This window comes from Typopeltis vanoorti, chromosome 1 (assembly GCF_054136105.1).
Source record: "Typopeltis vanoorti isolate ZY-2024b chromosome 1, IOZ_Tvanoo_1.0, whole genome shotgun sequence".
In the NCBI taxonomy this organism is placed as follows: Eukaryota; Metazoa; Arthropoda; class Arachnida; order Uropygi; family Thelyphonidae; genus Typopeltis; species Typopeltis vanoorti.
The window spans coordinates 187,151,438-187,174,640 of NC_143549.1; the positions used below are offsets into that span (position 1 = coordinate 187,151,438).

General features: G+C 35.2%; 1 protein-coding gene across 1 annotated transcript in view; it reads right to left on the reverse strand.

Moving 5' to 3' along the window:
- C3G (C3G guanyl-nucleotide exchange factor) overlaps positions 1 to 23,203 on the reverse strand; it is a 350,856-nt gene that overhangs the window by 223,276 nt on the left and 104,377 nt on the right. The window contains exon 3 of the mRNA XM_090405787.1: positions 13,921 to 14,093. Within this exon, the coding sequence (XP_090261913.1) occupies positions 13,921 to 14,093 (173 nt within the window). The remainder of the gene's footprint in view (positions 1 to 13,920; positions 14,094 to 23,203) is intronic.

Sequence of the window (23,203 nt, forward strand, 5' to 3'; positions counted from 1 at the left end):
TCTCCAACCAAAAGGCTGTGACATGGATGTTTTTGTAATTTGTCTTTAGGTGGGAGATGAATTTCATCATCCACCACTCTGCTCATTGGAGGCCTGAAAAAGTTTCAAGTTTGTTCTCTAGAGAACAGTTACTGGACTATGTTAAAAAATAAATAAATAAAAATTGATAAAAGTAGGGGAAAAAATCCTTACCCCACCCACGGTAAAAATGTATTATAGCTATGCAAATAACTTCGTGGGATGGGAGCAACAAAAAACTGGGAGATATGCCAACATCAGCCTAGAAAAAGACAAGAAATATTTTCTATGGTCAGTCTAGTCTAGCTGACCGTGGTTTTGATACTTTGTGTAGAATCAAAAGAGGGGGGGAGAGAATACTATGCTGTACCGTAACAAATAAAAACTTGACTTTTTTTAGAATCAGCAACAGATTTGTTAAATCAGACTAATCGTAATAAGTATGATGTTAAACTCCCCAAATTCTTAGGTCTCCTGCCTAACAGCACCCATAGTGGGTGCCCTCCATAGGACTTTAGGCTTTGTCTAGTTTTTTCCATTATTGTTAAAAGTTGTTTTTTGTGTTTGCTTTTACAATTTTGAGATTCTATCCCTGACAATGCAGCTGTGACAGATGAAATATAGGATCTAATAAACTTGTATTTTATTGTTCCTCTGTGCTATATTCATTCCATTAAACCTAATAATGAGGATTCAAGAAGTTGAATCCTGTCTGGTACTAATATAATATTAAAAAGTCACTTTGTATCTTAAATTTTTCAGTTGCCTCTTCAAAGAAACAATATTCTTTCTTCGAACATAGTTTCTTTAAAGAAACTGAAAAATTTAAGATATACAGCAACTTTTTAATAGTATATTAAATATTATATACACTACACTTCTTAATAGTATATTAAATATTATATACACTACACTTCTTAATACTCTCAACTACCACAATACAAATTAGTTCAGTCATATGTGACACTGCTACAATTAATCCTCTGCATGCAAACTAGGTAAGACCTAAAATTGGCTTACTACTGATATTAATGCACAAAATAATATCTGTTTCTATAATCACACACAATGTTCAACCATTTCATTTCTACATCACATGGGGTAGGTTACTATTGCATCCCACTCCACATGATGTAGAAATCAAATTCTAGAGCTCTGTGATTATTCTATTTGTTGATACTACTTTAAGCTGACCATCTTAAAGTGACCTTCAAACTTAGGGTAGTACTTCTAACAATCTATACTGGCATACATTATCCATTCACTCTGTTACCAGAGCTGAGATTTATATGTGAATGAGCATATAAATAAAATAGACTTAAAGACTAAAATTAGTAATGAGGCAGATGAAAAAGAAACTATAATTATCTCGATATACTCAAGTATTACTGGCGACAGGTTTTTAACAACTATGATGGTGTGAAAGAGGATGAATATAAAGTCTAATATGTGTTTTCTTTTTAAATACTGAGAAGCAAAGGCTACCATCTGGTGGATGAAGTAATAAAAGATCTAAAAAGGCAATCTGATTTTTCTTCTAACTCAAGAGTGAACTAGGCAAGATGGTGAAAAGTGCTGATCTCATTGATGAACTCTTGTACATCTGTATGGGAACCATGCCAAGCCACAAAAATATCAACATATCTACATATAAGGCTATCCTTCCTAAGCCATTCTTATGGATGGCTTAGAAAGAATACTCTTCAGTATCTGTTGTTCAAATCTTTCCATGAAGGAGTTAGCTAGTGTAGGAGAAAGAGAACTACTTATTAATGTGCCCTCAATTTGTTGGTCAAGTTGTTTTGGCATATGAAGAAGCCAGAATGAATGAGAGTCAAATAGAAAGAGTCCTCTTCATTTATCAAGAATAGTTCTCAATTTTAAAGAAAATGACATTAGAGCTTCATCTTAACATAGGTGATCTCCTTTTTAGATTAGATATTGCTTTATTCACAAATGTTTCTTTAAATGACACAATTAACTACCCCAAGAAAGATTTTTGAAGATAATGTCAGCCTATTTGAAAAATCTAGTCCTCAAACCACTCCTTTACTACTTAGAGGATGACTTCTTGTTCTGCACCCTCTAGCCAAGTGTTGAAATATCCCCCTGAATCAATCCTATAAAACACTTCAAGTAACAAATGTTTCTATCATATCCCCCTCTTTTTCTCCTATCAACCAACCTGCAATCCACATATACCCTCAATCTATCCTCATAGGAAGCATTCCACAGACCACTCACCATCTTAGTTGCTCATCTCTGAATCTTTGCCACCACTTCTTTGTCCCCAAGAAACCCAGGAGACCAGACCTAAGCACAGTAATCCAGACGTGGATGTATCAAGACCTTATAAAAGAGGATAACAATTTTCTTATCTCTACTTGTTAGTGTATTCTTCAATAGCCAAATAATCTTATGATCTACCTTGGCAACATTCCCTCTAAGCTTCAACTCTGTCTATGACCACCCTGAAATCCCTAGCTTCATCTATTTTTTGGAGTACAGTTCCATCAATGTGGTACATTGATGCATAATTTTACATTTGTCCACATTAAACTGACACCCATTATCTTTCACCCATACTGACAGCCTACTCAAATCATTCTGTGAGCTCTCTACATCACCTTGATTAACTATTACCCTACCCAACTTTTCCCTATTTATTCTGATCTGCATAACAGAGTTCCATGTGACATTCTGTCAAATGACTTTGCAAAATCCAGAAGCATCGATCGCATAACTATTTCCTTTATCTAACTCAGCTTTCACTCTATTATAAAAAGTTAGTAAATTACTAAAAGGCATGACCGACCCCTTCATAAAACCATGTTGCCCCTCAGAGTATTACATTATTATCCTTCATTCTTGAATTCTCTTTTCGAACAATTTTTCTAATACTTTTACAACCACTCCTAAGATACTGATTGGTCTATAACTGCTACTGCAGTCTTAGAGCCTCCCTTATCAAAGGAATTATTGGAATTATTTTACCCTGTATCCTCGGAACTCTGACAGAACTGAGACTTAAATTAAAGAGCCTAGTCAAAGGCATTGCCTGTTCCCTTCCACATTCTCACAAAATGCAAGATGATATCCCACAGCTATATTATTAACAGTAGTATACTTAAGCTTATGAATAATGATACTACTCTTAAATTATACATTTTTGGTCGTTTTATAATAGAAATACAATTTTATTAATAAATTAATAGAGACCAGTATTTTACAATAAAAACATTTATTCAAACCTACCAGTTTCGCCAGCAAACTGTCTGGCTTTTTCAAGGCATTATGGAGATATGAAAGTTAGTAAATGCAAATTAAAAGGAACATAAGAAACATTGTAAACCAAACTAGTATCTATGGTTACACGTTTCGCGTGACAGAGATGACTTATTGTTCTTATTCATTATCACGCATGCGTGTTTGTTGTAGACTTGTAATGTGATTACTGGCTAGCTGTAGTTCAGATTGATTGAGAGAGAGGATTAAGTTTTTCCACGAACTGTTTAGAATTACACCCTGATTTCTGTTGAGGTTTCCACCGGTCATTAGTACTATTGTGGCTTCCTCAAATACACGATGCCTGTAGTCATCATCGAGATATGGCACGGAGCTGTTTTGCCAATCTATCGTGTGGTTAGACGTGCAGAAATGATGAGCTAAGCCGGAAGAGATGCTTCTGTTGTGGTTTACATTACCAACATGTTCTTTTTGTCTAATTTCTAAACTTCGTGAAGTTTGTCCTGGATATTTGTAGAATGGAACTTTATCTTTTGGAGATCCTAAAACTTGTCTGATGTTGGTGGTTGGTTTGAAGACCACTCTGATGTTGTGGGCTCTTAGTATTCTTGCTATTTGATAAGAAATTGACTTGAAAGGTATCACTACAGTAGAAATGATACTACTCTTCCATATAACTCATACCTGATTTATCCTCCTTACCTTAGGTATGTAGTTTAATATTGCTTCTTCTAGATGCCCCTTAACTATCTCCTATACACTACTAGCATCCTTCCCTTGACATAAAGGCCTGAGGCTTTGTCATGGCAGAGCTTCAAGCTTCCTCCTAAGCTTGTAATCCCACATTTGTCCTTCTTGACAAAGTATTCATGTGTTTGCAATCCCTGAAGTCAATACTGCATAGTCACTTTTCCCAATTGAAGGTGATGTGGCCACCTTTGTTATAAATAGTTCTTCTGATCCTATGACCAGGTCAAATATTCTCGCACCCCAAATCCCCTCCATCACATGCTGCCTCAAGTAATGTGTATAAAAGAAGGTGTATAAATTCCATTTCCTTCCTGCTGTGATTTTTCTTCCTTCCAATCTATATCTAAATAGTTAATCTACCATAATAATCACTTGACCTGCACTCATTGTACTAATTTGCTGATGAATGTCTTCCAGATCATCCCTAGAATGTTTCACTGTCTATATGACTAATAGCATTATCAGGAGATTACTTAATATAAATAAAAAATGGCAAAAAAATGAAACATTTTCCAGCAGAAGTCTGCAACTGTTGCAACTAGTAGTACCTTAAAAAATTATATGATCTGATTATACTGAAGAAACATGAAGCCAATCGATTTAGATAGAAAGGGTAAGAAGTTTGGAATAATGTAGACTTTTAAATGTGCTGTCCCATCAGAGTATCCTGTAACCCCCCCCCCCCCCCACACACACACCTTGATGGAACCATCAAGAAATAACCACTTTTCCGTTTAATTATATTATGTAATTCTGATGAATCCATGTATACCATGGATTCATATATTCCATAGAATAAAGTAGTCCATTACATAAAGTAGTTCTCGTGGAAAGGCTTTAGACGTTGGTTATGCATTTTCACTAAGGAAATTACATAATTTAAGGAAATTACAACGTACTAGGATATACATTAAAATAAATTTTAATATATTTCAATATTTCGGCAACGTCACGTTGCCATTTTCAAGAACAAGACACGTGCACGCAGGCACAACAAAACAGTAAATGAGGAAGAAGTCTGAAGCTATTATTTCTCCTAAAGTCCTGATGGTGCCCTCTAGCGGGCAATTGGTATTCTTGGGCGATTGGGCTGAAGGTCTTCTGATTTTGTCTGCATGAGACTTCCTCAAATTTTAGGTAACCTACATCAGAAGACCTTCAGCCCAATCGCCCAAGAATACCAACATTGCCCACTAGAGGGCACCATCAAGACTTTAGGAGAAATAATAGCTTCAGACTTCTTCCTCATTTACTGTTTTGTTGTGCCTGCATGCACGTGTCTTGTTCTTAAGTTCTTGAAAATGGCAACGTGACGTTGCCGAAATATTGAAATATATTAAAATTTATTTTAATGCATATCCTAGTACGTTGTGATTTCCTTAAATTATATAGTGAAAATACATAAAGTAGTATATTAATGACAATAATCTTAGATGGATATACTGTAATATTATTTCTTAGAAGAGCACCCATTACTGCTGTTTTCTTTTTACGAGGGTGGTCTGAAAAGTTCTCAGCCCTAACAATGAAAAAACAAATTTATAATTTCAGAATTATTTGTATTTTTCAACATAATCTCTCTTAAGACTAATGCATTTATTCCAGCAATGCTCCAGCGCCATTATCCCATCCCTGTAGTGGTTCTCAGTAAGATCTGCAAAATATCCCTCTTCAGCTGCAATCACCTCTTGATTCGAAGAAAAACGCTGACCAGTGAGGAAGAGTTTTAGTTTTGGGAAGAGACAGAAGTCACAGGGAGCCAAATCTGGGGAATGGGGTGGATGTTTCAACAATTCATAGTGCAGATGCCTTAATTTTCCCATTGCCAAAACACCTTTATGGGCAGGTGATTGTCCTGATGAAAGATGATATTTTTCTACTGCAAACCGGGTCTTTCCTCACAAATTTTTTCATCTAGTCTGGTTAAAAGATCGGAATAATATCACCCAGTTATTATTTTACCTTTTTCAAGATAATTAATAAACAAAATGCCCTTTAGCATCCCAAAACACCGATGCCATGATCTTTCCTGCTGATGGAACCGACTTTGTCTTCTTTGGCACTGAAAAACTGGCTTCAGTCCACTGTTTTGACTGCTGTTTGGATTCTGATGTGTAATAGTGAATCCAAGTCTCATCTGTAGTAATAAATCAACACACAATATCAGTTTTATTCTTGTTAAAACACTCCAAGCACTGCTCAGAGATTTTCATGTGAGTGCATTTTTGATCTGCTGTGAGCAAGCATGACACCCATCTTGCACAAAGCTTTTTCATTTGCAAATCTTCATGCAAAATATATTCTACATGTTCTTTTGAAATGCCTATAGTCTCAGCAATTACACGCACTTTGACTCGCCAGTCATCCAACCATATCGTGCACTTGATCAATGATTTCTGGTGTTGTTACACTTTTTGGATGTCCTTCACATGGATCATCTTCAAGGCTGGTATGGCCATGTTTAAACTTGGCAGTCCATTTCTTATTTGTCGAAAATGAAGGCGAAGAGTGCCCATAAACTTTTATGAACTTCGAATGAATTTATTTTGGCATTAAACCTTCTTTTGCAAAGAATTTTATAACTGCATGATACTCAATTTTATCCATTTCAAGGAATACAGACAGTTGTATAAAACAAACTACTTGATAGAATGACTTGCAATTTCACTAGAAAAAAAAATCTTGTCGCTAGTGTTGCCATTTATGGCCGAGAACTTTTCAGACCACCCTCGTAAATGTGTATAGATGTTTTTAACATGTGATGAGGCCAATTTTTTAAAAAATCTGTCAACACAGCTCAGTCAAATGAAGGTTTCGTGAAAATGTTTTCAGAATCTCAGTTCCTAAGTGTTCATGCAGAAAGTAACAAACAGGAATTGAGGATAATGTGAATTAGAATGCAGCATAAAATTAAATTTACAGGCATTAGAAGGAAAATAACACTTAGTAAGATTACAGTTTCTTTTATGGGGTGAGGAAGAGAACACTGGTAATAATTTAGAAGATTGCAACTAAATTATTTTTTTTGCCATTAGCAAACTTCTTATTACTGTTACAGAAGCAAGAAACCATGACATCACATATGTTTTTGTTGCTAACATACAAAATTTTATACTCAAACCCACTAAAAAATTAGGGCCTAGTGTTCTGTTCAGTTTAATCAAAATTATATCATCCCCCCCCCTCTCCCCCCAAAAATTGACATAATAAACTAATTTTTTATGATGTCAGGTGGGTATAACAATTTTGTATGGTTCTAACTAAGAGCGCTACTGTTAGATCTGAAATAGGCGACCTCATTTTACATGACGTCACCATTCCAGAATCTAACAGTAAACATAAAATAAATATGCATACTCATCTTTTAGCACAGTATAACTATGTTTTTTTTTGTAAAAAAACAACTTGTATATTAAACTTTGAATTATGTGAATTAAAATTAATATATATCTGTATGTCAAGCATGAATGTAAGTCAGCAAAAAGGGGCAGTTATAAGAGAAATAATTAGTGATTTTCTACAAGTGATAGAATGCAAGTTATTCAGCAACATAGGGCAAAGATCGCCCTAACGCTACAAGAGCAGCGTATGCGCCCGCGGGCATCAAATTTGAGAAAATATCGTGATGCATACATCCTCGGAAATAGAAAGTCCCATATGTTGATCAGTTATGTCACCAATAGGAGACCAATAGGTGAGATGATAAGAGAAATTCAAACTCGGAAAGGTGGCGTTCCGGAGCGTATAAAAACCGGCAACACGGAATTGAATCCCCCCCGTTTTCTTGTTCCTGCATTTCTCTCCGAGTGCTATAAGTGTTCATCGCAGTTCAGCTCTTATTTTTAAGAGCTGACTCTCGAGAAGTTCTGGCATGGCACTGCAGCATGCCGTGCCATGCCGGCAAGATCGAGCATAGGCCGCCAGTGAAAAGGTCGTTGACGTAAAACCTTAGCAGAGAAATAGCGACCGGCTCAGGAGAGCACGTGTATCCCATGTGGCGAAAGAATTGAGATAGCCAGATTCTTAACAAAGAAGGAAGGACAGAAAGAAACCGATAAAGAGTAGATAAGTACTTTTACTTGTTCTAGCCCCCTTTGAGAATTGACTAATAGTGTGTATTAGAAGAAAGTGTGAACTACTAAGATTTTTGTAAATGACTCTATGCCCTTTTGAAATGAACTTTCCTTAAAGTTCATTTCAAAAGGGTTTGATAGAGATTTTGTCGTAATTCATTCGAGAGAGATTATCAATGTGCTAAATGCCCAATAGAGTTGTAGATAAGAATGTAAAATATGTTGAAATATTTAATTTGCAAAAATTTAGAGATCATTGCCTAATTATTTTAAGAGCGAGAGGGTGAGAGAAAAGTAGAAGTTTAATTTAGAATTAATAATTATTTTGTTTTGCATTGCATAATGAGTTCATTAAAATTATTTGATACTTTACATATCTGTGCTTCTGATCATGCTGACTGACCTTCATAAAATACGAACCTATGATTATAGGTGTGCGCTGGGATATCCCAGTTAAGAGTTAAGAGGGCACGACTGCAATAAACTAGAAAACCTAAGGCTTCCGAATTTCAGTTAAGATTATTAGTAGCACCTGATATCCTATGACTATTCTTAGGCTGAGTTTAGTTCTACCCTAAAGGCCCAGGCTGGCACAGTAAATAAATTTGCCTGAGTGAATAGGATAGCTCATAGTATTCAGGGAACAGGTAATTTCTGGTGGCCCTTAGAATGTTAAGTTACGTAAGGAAAAGTGTAAAAAAGGGAAACATAACGATAAAATTAAAACAAAGAGAAGGCCACATAACAATGGCACAACCTATATCACAAAAGGTGCAGGCAGTAGGAATTTGATAGAAGAGGTTGAAATAAGAAAGGATAAAATTAAATATAGTGCATCGAATATAATAAATAGAAAAAAAAAAGAGAGAAAACAGCGACAAAACAGTACTCTCATGCTTCATGTTAGGAATACATTATGCTTTTACACAGTAATCAGTATTTATTTCTACCTATCTGAAAGACAGTTGATAAATGCTGCTTTATTTATTAACAGCATTCTTGTGTAATATACGATTCATTGTCACAATAAATAAATCCCAGACCTCTTTTTGCCATATGTACTCTAGACAGTTTGTTTTGCCTAATTTTGCCATTAAATTAACATTTTAATAGTGAGCCTAAATACCAAATTTCATTAAAATTTGAATTAAATCACTGGTCCAATAAAAAAAGTCCAATAATAACAAAAAGAAAGGGTAAGGGAAAATATTAGAATTTCAAACTATTTTGAAATAAAAATTATTAGGAGGGAAAGAAATCTTTTATCAGGACTAATTTAATAAAAACTGCTGACTGCTCTCTACACATTACACCAACCAAACATTAGGATTAGTTACCTCTTATAACTGTCTACATATAATAGTACAGTTCAAAACTGTGTTGAGTTGAATTTTTGACTACTGAAATTTCTAGTTTTTGAAAGAACTACCATGATGTCTTTGACAAATTTTATGTTATTCAAAGAATTATTTAGTGGTAATGTTTCTATAAAAATTATGGGACAAAAGTCATAATGCATTGGCATTTTGACCCATATTTAATTATGTATGCAACACATGAGTTTGCATTAGAAATGGTCTGACTATAATAAAAATTCAAAGGATTTAATTTTTTATAGATATGCAGTTGGTATATCTGCTCTACAACTAGCAAGCTATGGGTTCAAATTCCACCATGAGCATAAATGTATATAAATGACTAAGTAGTAGAAGAATTTCATTGTCCAATGTGAATACCATGCTGCTAACTGAAGAACAGAAAAAGTTGTTTGATTTCTAGAGTACAGTTTTGGATTATTTAACCCCTAGCTTATCTATTACAGACTTACAATCTTTCATAAGTGGATTTTCATTAATTCCATTCAGCCAGTGTAGAAATGTGAAGCTATTGAAAAGGTAATTCTGAACTGTTTTCCTTCGATGTCCTTTACAAATAGTCATACTGAACTGATATATAGGATGGCTTAATATTTTGTAAGGTTTCCAAATACCCAATTTCAATAAAATTTATCCAGCCTGAATCTAACAGGCTATTTTAAGTATGGTTTCACAGAATGCGAAACAAAACAAAAACCTACAACTTACACTTTCTGTACACACAATAGCTGCTTCTCTTTCTGTAAATTTTCTTAAGTTCACAGATTGTAAGGCAGAAGTTCATAATCATGCCACAATTCTGTCCAGTAATATAGCAACAAAACACTAACAGAGCCATTCACTCCATACAGCAGATTCTGCTGAACTTAATTTGCACCACATTTTTTTTTTTTTTTGTCAATAGCTAAAAACATAAGATATTGTACTACTCTCCTCCATTCCCATAGCAAATATTTGCTCATTCTGTATGTCTAGAGTTCCTCACAGAAGAAATCCAAAACTCAATTTACAAACCAATTAAACATCACAAACTACATTTCAAAAAATTGGCAATTTTCATTCATCCTCTCTCACATTAAGTATATTAAAGTACCTTATTTGAAAATTGGCTAAATGATGGGGTGTAATATGTTTCAGTAAGGAAATATCGTGAGTAGACATATTAATTAAAATTATAACAACAAAATTAACTCATGTAAAATATTATTTACTAGTAAAATTTTCGCTCGAGTATCACAGGCATCTTCAGTACAGGTATAAAGCTATTAAACAATAACTAAATAAGGTCAATAAATCTCCTAACTTATTTAAAAAAAAAAAAAAAAAAAAAAAAAAAAAAAAAAAAAAAAAAAAAAAAAAACAGATAAATAAATAAGTAAATAAATATATATATATATATATATATATATATATATATATATATATATATATATAGTCCATGCAGGTAGCCTAGTGGCTGTACGTTTTGCAACATTTTCCTGGGGAAGGAGTGTCCTAGGTTCGATTCCCGTCGGCGACATGAGGAGCTGAAGGATCTTCCTCAGCCATAGCCAAGTTAGCTGGTCTTGGGCGTGGACAGTAGGGTTCCCCCCCCCCCAAGGTTATTCTGGGGTTTTTCATCCCACAAAACAGGCAAACTGGCCTTGAGAACTCAACACTACAGACATGGAATACACCTTCTATTCTAGGGCTGACCACCTTATTTTGTGAATGGCTTGAGGTCCAATGATTAATAAACCCTCGACAGCGCAAGGTAAAAGAGGGAAAGGAAGATGAGATGAGATATACAATTAAAAAAGTTACGAAAGATTAGCTGATTTATAAAGTACTATCTCCCACAAAGGGGATAGACGTAGACCATCAGATCTGTTTAAGTTAGGAGAGTGAAGTAAAGTTTCACTTTTCTTTATAAAGCCATTCCATGAGGGACCGACTTTTGTGAAAGACTCTTGTTTTGTTCCAATGAACTCAATGTCTAGTGTTGATGGCATGCTCTGCAAGTCTAGACTGTTCAGGTTCAAGGTATTGAATATAAGCCTGGTGTTCTTCTAGCCAAATAAAAGCAGATCTTCCTTTTGTCCAAAATAAGATAACCTACAAGAGCAAGGAATCTGATAGGCAACTGGATAACTGAGATGTGGAAGCTTGTCCTTTGGAGAACGAGAAAAGTGGAGATTTTTCTGACTGGTCAAAAGGCAACAAAAATATTTAGTGGTTTTAAAACTTTTGCTATGCACTCACTAATGCCATGCACATAAGGAATAGGAATACATGTTATATCTTCTGTATATGAATAGGAAGATATATCAAAACTACTCAAAGCTCTTTTGATGAAGGAATTCTTATATCCATTAGATAAAAAAAGAGGAAATAATATATTGCATTTCTTTCTGTAATAGTTCATCTGAAGAACAAAAAGAGGGGGACCGATGAACCAGTGTTTTAATAGTTCCTACCTTTTGACTGGAATGGTGATGAGATTCAGCATGGATATAATGGCCTGTATGAGTCTGCTTCCTATAGACTGAGAAATATAGTTACCATCTAGTTGGCAAAGAATTAAAAGATCTAAACTGCTTGTTTACTCTCACTTCTAGGGTGAACTGTGTCCTTGGATGAAATGCATTTAATTTAGAGAGAAACTGTTGTAATTCATCAGAAGAGCCATTCCAGATAGCAAAAATTTCATCTACGTATCTGAAGCAATGAGTAGGTCTAGGAGAAATGTTATCAAAAATACATTGTTTAAAGTGCTCCATAAAGAAGTTGGCAATAGCAGGAGAAACACGAATAGCAATTGTTGTTCCTTCGATTTGTTTATATAACTTGTTTTTAAAGGAAAAATAACCAGAATGTCTTGTTGCAGTAATTCAATGCTGTCAGATAAAAGAACATTAATAAATAATGAAACAACAAAACTAATCATAATATTCAAAGCGTCCAAATGAAGATTCGAAATCCAAAATACTTTTTATATAAGTAGCAGTTCTTCTAGTTGAAGTGAGTAAATTTCATAAACATTTTATAAGTGGGACAACCTATACAATCTACAACTGGTCTCAATGAAATACCTTTATGAACTTTTGGAAGACCATACAATCTAGGTGGACGACCAAAGAAGGTTTTACCAGATGGTAACCTACATTTCTCAGTCTATAGGAAGCAGACTCAGAGGCCATTATATCCATTCTGAATCTCATCACCATCTCAGTCAAAAGGTAGAAACTATTAAAACACTGGTTCATCAGGCCCACTTCTTTTGTTCTTCAGATGAACTATTACAGAAAGAATTGCAATATATTATTTCCTCTTTTTTATCTAATGGATATAAGAATTCCTTCATCAAAAGAGCTTTGAGTAGTTTTGATATATCTTCCTATTCATATACAGAAGAAATAACATGTATTCCTATTCCTTATGTGCATGGCATTAGTGAGTGCATAGCAAAAGTTTTAAAACCACTAAATATTTTTGTTGCCTTTTGACCAGTCAGAAAAATCTCCACTTTTCTCGTTCTCCAAAGGACAAGCTTCCACATCTCAGTTATCCAGTTGCCTATCAGATTCCTTGCTCTTGTAGGTTATCTTATTTTGGACAAAAGGAAGATCTGCTTTTATTTGGCTAGAAGAACACCAGGCTTATATTCAATACCTTGAACCTGAACAGTCTGGACTTGTAGAGCGTGCCATCAGCACCAGACAGAGTTCATTGGAACAAGACAAGGGTCCCTCACAAAAGTAGGTCCCTCATGGAACGGCTTTATAAAGAAACACGCAAAACTTTACTTCACTCTCCTAACTTAAACAGATCCAATGGTCTGTGTCTATCCCCTTTGTGGGAGATAGTACCTTATAAATCAGCTAATCTTTCGTAACTTTTTTTAATTGTGTATATATATATATATATATAGAAAGTATTTTACCTTGGGTATAATAAATGTTAAAGATACCAAGCTATTTTACTCCATTTCCCAAGTAAGCAAATATATGATTGATTGATTTATTTTTCTGGTTTTTTTTTTAAATAAGTTAGTAAATTTAATAACTTTTTTTAGTTATCTTACATTGGCTACTTAGGTGGTGCCTTTTGGAATTGTCAGTTATTGTTTAATTAGCTTTATACATGTACTGAAGATGCTTGTGATACTCAGGCAAAAATTCTACTAATAAATAATACTTTACATTCTGTTATTATAATTTTAATTAATGATGGGGTAGAATGATGGGATGGGGACCAAAGAATGAGGTGGAACATGAATTAAAATGCATATGAAAAGAAGGAACTCACTTTGGAAGAAATAAATCCCCTCCTCTAGATTCTGTAAGTACAAATTTTTCATACCTTTAGTCTTAACTTTTTTTTGAGCTGATCCCATACAAACACGATCAGTAAAAATATTTCTCTCAGTCTATTAGTGGATTATGAAAAGAACTTATTTCTATATCAACTTTTCTTACCTTTGTTCATTGTCTAATAATTCCCTGAGAGCAGCATGTATAGCTAAGACAGTTTCTAATACAACACTGGCAGAACCAGGTAACATCTGCAATGTATTTTTCTCTACTACATCCTGAAAGTAACGGAGTGCAGAGGAAAGCTGCTTTACCGAATGCAGAATGGCATCAACTTCCTAAAATATACATGAAAAGTTAAATTTTATAAAGTCATCTGAAAAGTAAGCATTTAAAATCTTATCTGAAGATTTTAAAATTCAGAAGATCAGAAGCTCTTAGAAGCTGCATAAATGGAATTTATACAGCTTTTAAGAGATAATTATTTAAAACTGCAAATGATGAAGGGGAGGAGAGTGTGTGTTGGATATGAGTGATGGAAGAATTGACCTGGGAGGTTACTAAACATGTGAAAATCTTCAGTTAAGAAGTAAATGTGGATTAGAGAGCTGGTTAATAGAGGCTAATATGAATATTAGAAACATATTGACCTCTACATGAGATAATATGGGTGGGGGGGACAGAAAAGTTCTGATAAACACCTAGAACAAAAACGATATTAAAGCAACTGATATAATCACAAGAAAGAACATATCTTAAAATCCATTAATCCCATGTTTCATCAATAGTAATATTTTTTTTTTCCTTTTAGAATAATGCGTAATTTACATGGTTCTACCTTAATTCCTTCATGGTGATTATCACAACTTTTCAGCACACTGTTAGATCTTGAATGGGGACTCTTTCAACAAAAGAGTCATTCATTCAAGATTTACAAGAATTCTTCTGTACTAGGACTCTGGCTGGCGCAGCTATATTTATATTTATAACAAACTTTGTCAGCGTTCCGAAAGGAGAAGTGGCCCCAGAGAGATAGGTTAGAGATTTCAGGCTTAGTAGGTACGACAGGGATTTAGGATACAGAAATAACAGAAAAGTGACCAATAACAATGGCACAGCTGATGTAACAATGAACAAGTCGACATAAAGAATCATTCATAGTAGCTGTAACAATGGCGTAGCAGTCAACAGGATGTGTTTGATCCATAAAATTAAGGAATTTGGTCATTCACAGTGAGTTGGTCTTAGTCTCATGCACAGCAATCAAGAAAATTTTGGAAGGGAACTTTGAAAATTGAACTTTGTAAGACAGTGTAAACTAAAAAGGTACAGGTATGTCTCTTCCGTCGAGCTCCGAGTTAAACAATTCAGCTTCTGATTCGGAATTCTTTAAGACCATAAACCCTCAACAGATTTTTCCTCAGCTCTCCGGAGAAGACACAGATGATGCGCGATCGTTCTTTGAGTATATAGAAGAGCTTAGAAAGATTGGGCGATGAAGTGACTTCCAGCTTTTTATTCTGCTCTGCAGTAAACTAGTTGGAAGAGCGAAAAGCTTCTTTTACTCTTCGCCAATCCTAAAAGAAACTTTGGATTACCAGAGGTTTAAGGAAATTCTAATTTCCCAATTTTCTAGGACGAAAAACATAGGACCTAACCTCTGGAAACTTCAAAGGATGGTACAAAAAGAGAAGGAAAGCGTCTCTGATTTTCATAATAGGTTGCTTACCCTTCCTAGTAGTACTATCAGTGTGGCCGACGAGGAAAAACATCACTTTGATTGGGCTGTTTTTCAACATTTCAGAATTGGCTTAAGGCAGGAACTGAGGGAAACAGCTTTTGGGAAAGGGGTAAATTGTTTGAAGAGTTGTTACGAAGCAGTAAAGGAAAGAGAACAGCTGCTTGGGGATATTTGTCCCACAGCTGCAGTAGGACCAGTTAATGTGATTAAAGAAAGTAGAGACACTGGTGGGGATCCCAATCCTATAAAACAGTGATTGGAAAGGAAAGAAAAACAAAAAGTGCATAGAGGTAATGAAGGAAACAAAACTGAGTCAGTTTGCAGTGTTGCAGTTGGTGCCTGTGCTTTTTGTGAGGTTCGCTCCCTAGTCAGGAAGGAGGTGGAGAGGCTGCAACAACCAGTTATAGAGCGGCTTGACTCTGTCATGAGTCAGTTGATGTTAGGTCCTCCCAAAGATCAGGAGACGCTTTCCTTTCCAGAAGATAAAATAACTAGTATGATTCATTGAGAAGTTGAGAGATTGCAACAACCAGTGCTGGAGAGAATGAATTCCTTAATGCAGAAATTGATAGAACTGTCTGCCTAGTGTCAGACGAGTTCTCCTTTGTCCTCGGATGGAGATGATAAAAGGCTAAAATTCTCGGCTTTTCGCAGAGAAGTTCCTAGCAATTGTAACAAATTGAGACATCTTGCCCGAGACTGTTTTATTACAACTAGAAACTCGAGAGGAAGGTATCAATCAGAAACAACGTCACAAATTTGTGCTAGACCATTTGATAAAAGGGGCAACAGGGCAAAAGACACTTCCCTGGAATGGCAGTAAATGCAAGAATCTGTGGAAGGAATCTCAAGGCACTCATTGACACCGGTTCCCAAGCTTCCATAATCTCGGAGAGGTATCTCAAGGAACTGGAGCCCTGTGTAAATTGAAGAATTAAACGGCTGAGAAAACCCATCGGACTTTTAGGGATATCCCCCTCCACAACTCATGCCACTAAATTAGTAAGACTGAGAGTGGGACTGCTGGAGTTTGGCTTATGTGCATTGCATAACTTCTTGATTCTACCCAAGAACTCACTCAAATCTCGTTGATTCTGGGGGAGGATTTTCTGAAAAAATATGGTTTCTCATGCGACTATTCTAGAGAAGAAATTTGTTTTCATTGGAGAAGAAATATTGCTATGACAAATCAAAACTATCAAGACCAAGGAAGGAGAGATGTCCCTCTGAACAACAAGCATCAGTGCATAAAGGATGCCGAGTTGAAAAGGAAAGAGGAGAAACATGAGGTTTGCTCTCAGCCAAGATCAAATGAGACTGCCCCACCAAAGGAGAAGAAGAAACCTGGTGCTCAAAGTAATGATAAAGTCAAAGTATCAGAAGATAATGAGATCACAAGCGAGAGACAGAATGTCATGCACAAAGGACAATAGAAGGTAACCACATCATTGATGGTGACAAAGCTTAGAGACCTCACAGCAGGACAACAAGTGACACTTATCAATCTCTAGGAAAGCAGGATGAACAGAGCAACGGTTTGCATATGTCAAGTGATCTCTGAGAACTCAAGGAATGCATCCTGGCCCAAGAGAAATTTGATTTTGAGACAGACAAAATGAAAGAGTCATACCTGGAGAAATGAGGGAAGAGTAAGAAAAAAAATTTTTCTGGTGAAGAATTTTTTTAGAAAAAGGAGGGGCCTTTGTTAGATCTTGAATGGGGACTCTTTCAACAAAAGAATCATTCATTCAAGATTTAACAAGAAACAATTCTGAGCTAGAAATACTTGTATTATTAGTTAAGAAAGCAAAATATAAAAGAAAACCTGTTATAATTACCTTAGAAAGAAGTAAAGTTGAGGAGAAAATTGTATGTCTAAGTAGAATTATATTGTTAAAGTTATTGATGTCAAAATTATACTCTGTGTAAGAATGTAAATCTAAGTGCAAACAAAGGTTCAAAAGGTTACTAGCTAGCTGCCTAATGACATAATGCCTGCAATGGAAGCGTTGAGAGATCCTCCAATACGAAAAGAGGGCGCTACAAAAAAACTAAAAATAAAAAGAGAGTTCACTAGGGTTTGAACCCCACGTTTTTCCTGTTTTCTCGTGTGGTCAAGCAGAGTACTGACCGATCGACAGTGCCGGAAGTAATCTCCTTCCCGGTTGCTATCTGAAGAAGTCGGGCATGCTATATGTGAGCTGATGGCAGACACCAACTAGGGCCATCGGTAAAAGTTTACCGATGCAAGACAGCGGAAAAATTCCCCAAAAAGGACGGTCGAGACGACGATATCGATCCGGTAGACGAGCATTTGTGCGGCAAAGTGCAAGGGATGGCGATTTGCGTCAATCGGCGTAACCTCCATGTGGATGCGACTCAATAAAGCAGAAAGACATCTGACTACAAAGGATGGACGAAAGAAGCGCGATATCCTCTCAGGACACTGGTAATGTACAGTAAATTCCTTATTTACTGTACATTACTTGTAACAATTAGTATTGGGGCAAAGAGAGAAGAACAGATTTCTAATTGACAAGAAAGAGAACTTTTAAGTGACTCTTTGTGCTCAGTAACGTGTTAATCATATTGGACTAGTAGTCTGAAAGCCTGAGAGTATGCAACACTTAGTTGAATGTGAATTGATCTTTTGTTAGCAAGTTTTACTTAGAATTTTGAACTAGTGTTTTATGATGAATGTGTACTTATTTAACCTAGAGATGTAAATAGAGTATTTGATAATTAGAATGTTCCCTATTGCTTAGCTAGTGAATTATAATTTTGATATGACATACATTTGATGTGTGGAAGTTTACTGTATGTAATTTGATAATTAATAAACATGTTTTTTCTATGTAAGTCTGAGTTTGTCTGAGCATGAGACTGATTTTACCACTTGCTAAAGTTCAGACCTGTGAACAAGGGGAAATTAAAGAAATTTATAGGCCATGACTGCAATGTTGAAGTTTCTATAGACACTTAATACTTTAACAAGATTAGGTAATACTTGAATCCTGGGAAGGTTTCTTTGTACAAGCATTCTTCGGTACTAGGACTCTGGCTGGCGCAGCTATATCAAACAAATTTTGTCAGAGTTCCGAAAGGAGAAGTGGCCCCAGAGAGATAGGTTAGAGATTTCAGGCTTAGTAGGTACAACAGGGATTTAGGATAGAGAAATAACAGAAAAGTGACGACATAACAATGGCACAGCCGACATAACAATGAACCAGTTGACATAAAGAATCATTCATAGCAGCTGTAACAATAGCGCAGTCGACATAACAACACCCTCATAAATCAGGCAGATGTTAAATGAGTGGCATCATTAAGTAAGAGCTACATCAGAAGTAAGAAGGGTGATCAGAATGGTAAAGAAGGCAAAGCTGGGTTATTAGAAAATTAGCAGAGAAGGCCAAAGGAAATTCTAAAGTTGTTTTGCAACATGATAAGTAAAAGGAAGAATTACTATGGAAGGATAACTAACAAATGTTAAGAAGATATGTGAGTAGAATGATGGTGAAGCAGAAGAAATAGTTGATGTCATGAAGAAACTTCACATGCAAACTTTGTATGCTTACACTTGGGTAAAGGATTAAACAAGAATATAACAAGCATTTTTCATTTACGAGTTAGCTCAGTCACTGACCACTCTTCAAAAGGTATCATCCAGGTAAAGATACTGCAGAGACTGGAGCTGATGTGAAAACTGAAGGTGCTTTAAATATGCAGAATCAAAGCTAATATCCAATAAAATCATGTCATGTAAAATAAAGTCATGGAATTAGATGGGATATCAGTCCATCTATTATGAGAATGTGCAAAGAAATTGCAAGTGTCTCTGACTAGGCTTAAATAGCTTGGTCAGAGGTACTACTAGCTCTCAAAAAGCTCATAAGAGTGGATAGAGGAAAAAAATAATTGCACTGCATAAAGAAGCCTCCAAGGCTGAGGTAGCAAATGGGTGGAATTAAGGTATTGGAGAAGTATATAAAGGGAAGAAATCAGGAATGAGCAGATATGAATACTCTACAGAGGACAGCATGGGTCTGTGAAGGAGAGTTCTTATCCTAATACTGAAGGGTTGGATAAAGGAAATGGCTATGGCACTACTGCTAAACTTTGCAACATGAAACTATGATAAATTGGAGCAAATAGGATGGATAGCTACTCGGCTAACCGTGCGAGTAGCCTAGTGGCTATGCGCTTTGCAACCATATGCCCGGGGAAGGAGTGTCCTCACTCCTTCCCCAGGTTCGATTTCTGTCGGCGACATGAGGAGCTTAAGGATCTTCCTCAGCCATAGCCAAGTTAGCTGGTCTTGGACATGGACAGGTTTTTTCCCGAGGTTATTCTGGGGTTTTTCATCCCGCAAAGCAGACAAACTGACCTTGAAAACTCAACACTACAGCCATAGAATACACCAGAGCGTAGGGCTGACCATCTTATCCTGTGAATGGCTCGAGGTCTGATTATTAACCCTTGACACAGCAAGGTAAAAGAGGGAAAAAGGAAAATGAGATGAGGATGGATATGAATTTTGTTAATACATCCGGATAAGAGGATGTGACTGATGGACAGATAGTATATGGAGAAGAAGAATCTAGGAGAAGGAAGACAACTAGCATGTACCACAGGGATCTGTCTTTGCTATTTGTACATACAAAATTATTTGAGTGGGGATATCCAGTTGCTTGCTAATGTTATAAAATTGGTTGGGGCAATAGTTAATAAAGGTGATGCGGGAGAGGATCCATAGACAAGCAAACAAGAGATGATAAATCTGTGAAATGCTCCCCATGAAGACAGATGGAACAATTGTAGGTTTAAAAACAAGTAGATGAGAAAAAAAGAGGGAATGTGGCAAGTTTTTTTTTTTTTTTTTTTTTTTTTTTCTAGAGCTAATGCAGAAGGAAATTTTCAATATGCAACAGGAGGAGAAGAACGGGTTAAACCTGGATATTGTAAATGTGGTAAGCAAGGCTGAGAGGACTAGATTTTTTATTTTTTCTTGGAGAATGGTAAATGAGCCAAATGCAATGAGTGCTTTGTACATAAATAATTCAAGGAAAGTATGACAGATGTTGCATGAATAGTAGTTAATGTAAGCTTTTGTAATGAATTTTTGGACTTCATGGTGATATGCATGTGTGTGTAATAAGAAATATTTAATGGTACACAAACTGAGAAATGAACCCAAAAAAATAAATTTCATTAAAATTCATACCTATGCTGAAATAAGGATAGAGACAGAAAAACATCTAAATTTTCAGCATAGTACAAAATAAGCTAAATTAAAAAAACCAGCAAAACTCTTCCTTGTAAATTGTATGTGTATTCATGCACAAGTTGAAATCCAGCCTACATACTTAGTCCATAATCATACAAAATTGGTAATTTTATGAAATATATATACAACTTATCATTCATTTGCAGCAAACATATTTAAAATATCCTATATGAAAAAAAATTTCATTTAAACTGTTCAGCTTATTTCTGCTTATACTGTAACTATGTAATTTGCAGGTACTTGGCCATACTTCTGAAATGATTTTGTAATTAAACCATGCATATGTCACACTGTAAGAGGTTATTATTACCATTTCCCATTTTCCTCTTTCATGTTAAGCTTGAAAGATGCCAAGTCACATCTAAGTATCCTGGCATCTTTTAAACCTAATAATGCTCTAATAGGGCAGTTAATTTTATCTGCATTGTGTATTATGGCTGTGAAGCGTATAAGTTCTGGCTGTTTGCCTGTTTTGCAGGATGAAAAACACTGCTACCTCTGTATAAGACCATCTAACTCACTTTCAACTGAAAAGGCCCAATAAAAGTTATGTCATAAACAGGATTCAAACCTGGTCTTTTCCAACTAAAAGTCATCAACAAAACTGACCGAGCTGTAGCTACTCTGACACTATGTCATATGAACAAATAACAGTAGCAAGACTTCAAGCAAAACCACTTAATATATCAATAGTCTAAATATATGCACCTATATCTGACAGCACAGACGAGGATATTGACTTATTTTACAAAGATCTGAGAGAGACTCGTTTTACACAAATTATGGAATCTACAACTGTGTTATAAATAATTATTTTAATTTCCTGACATTTTGACCTTCATCTGGAGTACACAGAGAGAGAGAGAGAGAGAAGCTAAATTACATTTCACATAGTATGCTGAAGAGACAATGATTTGATCAACGATTATTCTGCTGGCCTGACCTCTAGTGAAATTAAAATAAAATAAATCAACACAAATACATACAATTCACAATTGAGATTGAAAAGCAGAACACACTTCCATTTCTAGATACACTTGTCACACGTCTTCCTTTGCAGTCTTTCCTTCACTGTGTACCGGACACATACTGGCCAATATATACACAAAAACTCCTACCACCACCTAACACAAAAACTAGGGATCATTAATACACTTAAAAACAGGGCTTTGAAGATTAGCTCCAATGAACATAAAGATGAATTAAAAGTTATCAGCAATATCTTCCTAAAAAATGGTTACAGTCAAAATACTATCGACAAAATTCTGTACAAGCCCTCACTTAAAAAACAAAAATAAACAAGACTATAATAAAACAGTAACCATTCCATACATTAACCTCCCAACCAGCTAGGACGTCTATAGATGTCCAGCTAAATCTGGATACGTTTCAGACTACCTGTTAAAAGAACATGGATAAGAAATGCAATTTGGCCGTTATGTCGTTTAGAAAGTGTGATAATCCCTTATGTTCGTGGCAGTTGCCTTTAACAAGAAACACAGTTTCTTGTTCTATACTGAGTGACTGGATCTTAGTTATATTGGATAGACTAAAAATATAGAAATTATTTTTATTTTCTCTTTTTATTGTACAATACAATTTTAATGGCTTGAGAAAATAAAGATCCTCGCATAGTTTCTTTACTTAAATATTGCCTTACCTTGGAGGACCAATTTCATTTTTTAACTTTTCTGTGCTAATTTTACAAAACATTTTCTTTGTTCTCGAAGAAATTAATTCAGAATAATTATTTGAAATATTATTTAAAAAAAAAAAAACTAGCTGCCAACTTTCCAGATTATGTTATTTTTATTTTTGTTCAAAATCATATTTCGAAGAATACTTCATAGATTTCCTGAAGAACGCACTTGGGCGACTTTGCTTTATAGAGAATAACATGAAATTCTTCAATCATATCACTAAATTTTTTTTCTTTACATCATAATCTACTGTTCTTTGCACTTTCAACTTCTTGGTTTCCTTGTATAATTGATGATTACAAAATGAAATTAACGGTTATGGTTTAAATTGATATGTATATATTTTCTGCTAGTTTAGATATTATGTCCAATTTTAAAGTGATACTTTTGCTTATATTTTATCATTCAAAATATGTATATGCACATGCATCACATGTGAAATTTAATTTCCATATTTTACAATAGAATTGAACTTTATTTCACCTTTGACAGCTTAACCCCCCCCCCCATCTCCTGCTGCATTACTATCACACACCCGAAAACTGTTATAAAACATAGGTGCAGTTTTTATTTAATTTGTTATTTTTCTCTAGCAATTGTTCCACATAACTTTAATTTTTCAATACAGAAACTAGGTGGTGATTATTATACATTAGAAAATTATTTCCTGATTATTATAAATAAGAAAAAATATATTATTTCCTGATTATTATAAATCAG